This window comes from Lagopus leucura, unplaced genomic scaffold (genome assembly GCF_019238085.1).
Source record: "Lagopus leucura isolate 7727_CA_CO unplaced genomic scaffold, USGS_WTPT01 Super-Scaffold_100157, whole genome shotgun sequence".
Lineage (NCBI taxonomy): Eukaryota > Metazoa > Chordata > Aves > Galliformes > Phasianidae > Lagopus > Lagopus leucura.
In genome coordinates, this window is record NW_024962334.1 from 49,265,902 (window position 1) to 49,273,172 (window position 7,271).

Consider the following 7,271-nt stretch of genomic DNA (forward strand, 5'->3'; position numbering starts at 1 on the left):
ACGTATAAATTGGGGCTGTAGATAAAACCTAGAACACTAAGACACCAGTAAAACAGCAAAAATGAGTGCTTTCCAGCCATAAGCAATCCACAAAGCACACTCTGGTGCACAACATATCCCTAAACTCACTTTATAAACCAGCCTACAATCATGGAATCGTAGTATTGTTCAGGTTGGAAAAGGCCTTAAAGACCATCAAGTCCAACAACAACCAGACCATACTGCCCTAACTCTAACAGCCCTCTGCTAAACCATGTTCCTGAGCACCACATCCAAATGGTTTTTCAACACATCCAGGGATGGTGACTCAACCACCTCCCTGGGGAGCCTATTCCAGTGCTTAACAACCCTTCTGTAAAGAGGCTTTTCCTGATATCCAACCTAAACCTCCCCTGGTGCAACTTGAGGCCATTTCCTCTCCTCCTGTCACCAGAGAGAAGAGACCAGCCCCACTCTGCTGCAATCACCTTTCAGGTGTTGGAAGAGAGCAGTAAGGTCTCTCCTCAGCCTCCTCTTCCCCAGATCAAATAGCCCCAGTTCCTTCAGTCTCTCCTTATAGGCCATATTCTCCAAGCCCTTCACAAGCCTTGTTGCCCTTCTTTGGACCTGCTCCAGCACCTCCGTGTCCTTTCTGTACTGAGGTGCCCAAATGTGCTGGGCTGATTGCTGATGTCACCAACACTAACTCGGTACCAGGGCTATGGCAACTCCAGGGCACCACATTTGCAAGCCAACCAACGAGCACAGGATGAATGCTGGAGGCAAGGACCATAAGTAAAGAAATGTCACACCTGCTTCCGCCACTTAACCTTACCAGCCAGGTCAGGCTGTGCTCACACGGGTTATATTTACTTGTGCAGACTGGCAATCATTTAACATAATTGCTCTTGCTATTGTATCTGCTCCCTCCTTAGGGTTTGTGTGTGAGGCTAAGCAGTTTTAAAGTGATTTGTAGCAAAGCTAATAACCAGCAGATGCTTCCAGTCAAACTGAAGTTTGAGGACAAACTCCGGGCACTGCTAACACCATCTTTATCAGAAGGAAGCTTTGCATTTCCACCTGTCTCTCCAGAAGACTTCAGGTACTTTATAAACACAGTGCTGAAGAAGCCTACTATTGCCCCGTTCAACAAGTAAAGAATTGAAGGATAAGAATTTAAGGAGCACCCAGCTGGCTTCTGGTAGCCCATCTGCATCACATCCCTTCCCCAGGGCACTTTCTGAATGCTAATGAATGAGCTCTCCCTGCATTATGGGTCTTGCAATGTGAAAGGTAAAGCTGGTGCCTGGTGAGATGAATCATCCCAGAGAGATCCCTGGTGGGCAGGCAGGAGGCCAAGCGAGCCGCAGGGTGCTCTGAAAGGGAGCTGTGATGAGAAGGCTGCTCGTGTCCAACCTCCCTGACACATTGTTAGCCGTGTTAGCTCTGGATGGAGGCCAATCTGATAGCCAGCATCGCTTCCCTTCCTCTCTCATAGAGAAAAACGTAGGGTTTGATCTTCGTTCCACCACCACAGTCCTCTGGGATCTCATTTCCAGACATCCCTGTGTTGGCTTCGTTCCCACCCAAACGTAGCTCGTGACTTCTGGAGAACATCTGTGAGCAGTAAAGCATCAAATACTCATCACTCAGCAAGGGAAACTCAGAGTAATCAGTGCCAGGGCACAGTCAGGCCCAGCAAGTCTCATGGAAGGAGCTGGAGCTCCTGTCCGTCTGTCTGTCCATCCAACCCCCTTGCTGACCACTTCTCCTGCCCTGAGGCATCACAGCATCTCTTACTCAGGTTGCCTACATATTTGGACCATAAATGTGTTTTTCTTTTTCTTTTTTTTTTTTTTTTTTTTTTTTTTTTCCTGGCTGCATTTCTTAGATTCTGGACCTCACAAAGGACTTTCCTTGTTTTTCTAACACAGAATAAAGTTGATGAGATCAGAGAACAGGGTTGTAATAACTACACCCCCTTTTCCAGGCACTGGAACATCCCTCTTTCCATAAACCAACACAATGCTGCAAAGATCCCATTCCCAGCACAGAAATTACACTGCCTCTGTGCTGGCTTGGCCTGAGAGCATGATGTGACCCACTACATTCATAAAACCAAGTCAAGTTCTTCTTCTCATCAAAACCTGAGTACCAACTTTCCCTTCACACAGATCAGCAGACTACTCTCCTGAATCTGAGCCACTGATTTCACACAGAATGTGACAAACCACCAAGTGCACTCAGATCTAATTAAAAAATAATCACTTTTGTCTTGGATCTCCTTGATCTATATAATGTCTGGAGTCTTTTTCAGGCTAACAATGGGACAACTGATGCTGAATAGGGAGATATTCCTCCTGTCCCACTTCTCCATCTACAACAAGAATCTGTGTCTATGAAGTAGTCCAAATGCTGTTGACTTTCCAGTCCTACAGACTCAGTCACCATAGGATATGGCAAGACTGATTTTCATGAGATCCCAGCCTTTCCTGTTGCTTCTGCCAGAGACCATTTAGTAAAGAGAAAACACTATTTATGTCTTTCATCTCCTGAGAACTGCACAAACCATCACTTAAGAAGACAAGGTACAGTACAGCCCACACAGAGACACAGCAAGGACATGGCTGAGTCATGGGCTGAGCACCCGAAGGGCTTTCAGGCAGCTACAGCACAGAGCAACACTGCCTGGCTCAGGCTGCTTCCAATCCTATTTTTTTTCTCCCCAGTTCTCATCCTCTTCTTCTTTCTAGGTCTCACAATCAGTGCCTTCGTGACCAGACCCATAATGTACTCAGGGAATCATAAAACCATCAAGTATCCCAAGTCAGAAGGGACTCACAAGGATCACTGAGTCCAACCTTACTCCACACCGTGCCCCTAAAACCCAAACCCTACATCTGAGAGCCATGTCCAAACACTTCTTGAACTCATGCTTCAGTTGTCCAGCTGCAAAACTGGCTTTGCATCCAACAGTGAACTCAACCTCCATGTTTAGACAGCTGCGTGATCAGAGCCAGAGCAGTTGTCCAACTGCAGAAGAGCTTTTGCATCCAACAGGGACCTCAACCTCCACGCTTGGGTGAGTAGAGCACCCAGAAAAGCTGCACTACTGTGTCACAATGAGAACAAGAACAAAAAGTAGCAGCACCATCACAAGTCCACACCAGCCAGATTTCACCTGAGACAGAGCATAACTCAATTGGCATTGGTATTCAGCTCAGCCCTCTGGCTGTCACACCACTGCTGATACTACAACGGTGAAGGAACTTGAAGCAGATTATTTTTAGAGCACTGTAAAAAGGGAAAAAGGAAGCATTGTGTACATCCAAACCCAAATTAACAAGCTAGGCAGCTTTCTCTGTCCATGGTCACATCTGCTTTCTGATGCTGAATATTTGGCAATTATCCCTTCTCTTTAAAAACCCTGAGTAGGATTCAGCCCTTTTTATGACACATCATGATCCCAATCCCGCCTGGTTCTTCCAAGGTTTCCTGCAGATCTCTCAGCTCAGGAAGGAGGGAGGGTTATGATGTGAATCCCCTTGCTGACGCGTTGGAGGAAACTGCCTTCAATACTCCACACAGTATAATTTTGCCTACTTTGCTCTTTTCTCTTGTTATGCCTGAAATCAGAGCTTCTTAGAAATATGCATGGCTGAAAATACATGCTCTAAGAACTTATTTCAGTTTTATACAGAGCCAATGAGAGTTCTGGAGTTACCGAGAGGTAATGTGTTTTTAGATGGCCCTAAAATGAATGAATGAATAAAACCAGCCATGCATTTACACATGGATAAATGTTTATCAATCACAAACCCAGCAACAGGTTTCGGTTTTGTAACAACACCTCCTTTAAACATGAAATGGATTATTTTGGTTTAAATGTGTGTTTCTCAATGCTCAGATTCACAGTCGATGGTCAGATGAAAGAGATGGAGTTATGGCCAAAGTGGCTGTCCAACAAGCCTAAATTTAACTGTTTTCTTTTCAGAATCATCCATCTCTTGCATCTACATTTAGGGTATTAAAAGATCAGATCTGAGTGCTTTTACTCCCTTCCTTCATTGCAGAAGCAGAACAAACCTCTGAAGAAAAGCACAGATTACACCAATGGAAAAGGTCTGACCAAATCCATGAGCTCTGAAAGCACACAGAGCCCACCAAGGGCTCTGAATTAAACCACATCCCCATTTGCTGGACACGCACTGTGCAATTTGTTGATCTGGGCTGGATCAACTCAATCACAGCCCCAAAATGGCAAATCAACCCAACAGAACCCAGCAGGGATCACTGCAGATTTGCATTGCATATCCTCCCTCCCAAACTTCACTCTTTGGGTCAGTGTTAAGCTTGACCACTGCTAGAGGCAGCTCTGCTGAACCACAGCAAATAACATTTACCCAGTTTCTTCTTTCCACAGTAGAACACGAGAGGGCAAGGTGAAACTTTACAGGGGCAATTAGAAGCCACGGGGCCACAACAGCTTTATAGCACTGAACTTCTCAATCAGCCTATTGCTCTCGTTCAAAGTTTTTTTCCAATGGCAGACCAATAAAAGTTATCACAACAAACTTTGCAAAAAAACCTTTGCAATCTCAGGTCCCAGAGCCAGACTGTCACCACCACACAGCTATCTTTTGCTTTAAAAACAAATCCTGATTCCTGGGCTCAAACAGCGAAACAGAAACAACAGGGATTTGCTCTGGCACTGAGACACTTTGGTATTAGTCACCTTGTGTAGATCAGCATAGATAAGGAGATTGTAAATCTCTCTAACCCACCAGCACAAACCAGGTGCAGGAAAAGCAACACAGCAAAAGAACAGCAAAGCAACTGAAGGTTCCATTAAACCAAGGCAAGGAAGCAAGATAAAGCATGGAACGAGAAAACACTACAAGGGTTGAAAAAGGACTGGGATTGACCCTTGGAACACAATGAAGCTGCAGGTTGCCACTGTTGCAGAGCTTCAGGGTGTGCACTCACCAACAGGACCAAGCGACACAAACGCATGCCAAACTACAACATGTGGTGCAAACAACTCTGCAGGATCCTGACCCAGAGGACCCCTTCATGCCAACAGCATTTAATGAACTGGGATTTTTTTTTGCCACGAGCTTCAGCGGGAGCAAAGGCTGGAGCAGCTCCAGCAGCTGAGGAGCACTGCTCCTCTCTTAACCCCCCCTCAACTCCAGCCCTGGCCATGAGCTGTTTTGGATCTTCACTATGGCAAAATCTATAGGATTCCTGGAATGAAATACCTGGCCATTTTTTATTCACATGTACATATATTCCAATCCATTTTCCCACCTGTTCTTCCTCAAAGAAAGTTTTGGTGATGAAGTTGCTTGGGTGGCTCACACTGACAGCAGAAAAGAAAGCAACACTGAAACAACTGCTTTGTGAGAAGGGGAGAAGTAAGGAGACACAAGTGATGCAGTCTCAAATCTGGGTTACTTGTCACTCTCTGAGGTTCAGCCTGGTTGGCTCTGCCCTATGGGGAGTGGAGTGGTTCAAAGCTGTCACTTGCTGAGCAGAGCCAAAGTGGCTGGAACTGGATAGTCCTTAAGGTTCCTTGCAACCCAACCCACTCTGTGATCATACAGGGAGACCTGTGGCCATGTGCCAATGGGCAACCAGTTCCCATGGGCAACATCAGCCAACTCTATGGGAAGGAAACTCAGCCACAGCCAGCTCCCCATGCAGCTCACCAGATAATAATAATAAAAAAAAAAAGTGTGGAACGAGCTAGAAATTGCAAACTGCAAGGAAACAAGAGCTTCAGTAAAACATTCAGTACCCAACCCCACGCCTGCACTGTTTGCACAGCAAATCAGCTATTGCATGCACCAGCAGAATCAATCCCATTTGCTAACCCCTACAGCATGCTACCAACTGTCAGCAGTGGGAAAGAAGCAGCGCTGCCCGTGGTCAGGGACTGGCTAGCATGGAAATTACAAGCAGAAGGGACAGAGCGGGAAGAAAACACATCCTTTGCTGCCAAAGGATGAACGATGAGGTTGAAGTGCCGGAGAATGGCACTTTGCTGAACTTCTCATGGGTGGGGATGGTACCATCTGGAGCCTCTGTCCTGGGGTATCGCATCCCGTTACTCCCAGTTTTGGCAGGGTGCTGCACGAAAACCATTGCGCTCCTGAGCGGGAGCGGCAGACGGCAAAGCTGAATGCCAGCGGGAGTCGAGAGAAAGCACTGAAAACACAAAGTGAATTCCTCGAGCTCCTGCGATACCGTTACTCTTGAAGAGGGAGTGCTCAGAGAAAGAAAAATAAATAAACAAATAAAGGAGGAAAGAAGGAGAAAAAAATAATAATAACTAAGAGATTCCCGCTTATACACAGAAAGGGAAACCCAGCAAACGCACACCTGCCTTTCACCGACCGCGTTTCCAAAGTTGCCCAAACTTTGCTTTAAGCGAAACGCCTCTTCTGAACCCATCCAACAAAAACCGAGCGCCTACAGACCGGGGCAGAACCCCACGCAACCCCGCACCGGCAGCACTCACCGCGGATAGGAGGCAGCCCAGCAGAGGCAGGAGGACGCGCAGCCGCGCGGATTGCATTGCCGAGGACACCGCGCTCCGCCGAGCTCCGAGCGCTCCGTTCCTCGCCTCAGCGCTGCGCTGCGCTCCAGGACTTGCGCTCCCGTTGCGCGCATTCACGGTGAGAGAACAGAGAGACGGAGAGAGAGACAGAGGGACGGAAACGGCTCCGCACGGCTCCGCACGGCTCCGCACCGCTCCGCCGCCCCCAGCCGCCTTCTGCACGGGGCGGGACCGCTCCGCCTCCCTCCCGCCCCAGGTGCCGGAGCTGCACGGGGGAGGGAGGGGGTGCCCTCCTCCCCTTATCCATTTTTATATATTTTTTTATCTCTTTTTTTCTCTTCCCGTTTTTTTCCCTTTCCCCGTCCGTTCCCCATTTCCTTCCTCCTCCTTTTTTTCCCCTCCCTTAGTTTTTACATTCTTTCTTTCACCCCCCCCCCCTTCCCCTTTTCATTTTTCTTCGTTTTCCTCCTTCTCCCTTTCTTCCACATTCCATTCCTTTCCCCCGTTTTCCGCCTTTCACTGCTTCCCCCTTTCTCTCCCTTCCCCCCCTCTTTCTCCCTTCTCCCCTTTTTCTTCTCCCACCCCTCCCCTTTTCTCCCCTTTCCCCTCGTATCTTTATTTTCCCCCAGTTCCCATATTTTTTTTTCTCTTTTCCACCTTATCTTTTTTGCCTCCTTTCTCCCCTTTTTCCCTCCTCCCTCCCTTTCCACCGTTTTTCTCTTTTACAGAC

General features: G+C 47.5%; 1 protein-coding gene across 1 annotated transcript in view; it reads right to left on the reverse strand.

Moving 5' to 3' along the window:
- VIPR1 (vasoactive intestinal peptide receptor 1) overlaps positions 1 to 6,725 on the reverse strand; it is a 100,159-nt gene extending 93,434 nt beyond the window's left edge. Inside the window, exon 1 of the mRNA XM_042888776.1 lies at positions 6,503 to 6,725. Coding sequence (XP_042744710.1) covers positions 6,503 to 6,559 — 57 coding nt within the window. The 5' untranslated portion in view covers positions 6,560 to 6,725. The remainder of the gene's footprint in view (positions 1 to 6,502) is intronic.
- Between the last annotated feature and the right edge of the window lie 546 nt (positions 6,726 to 7,271).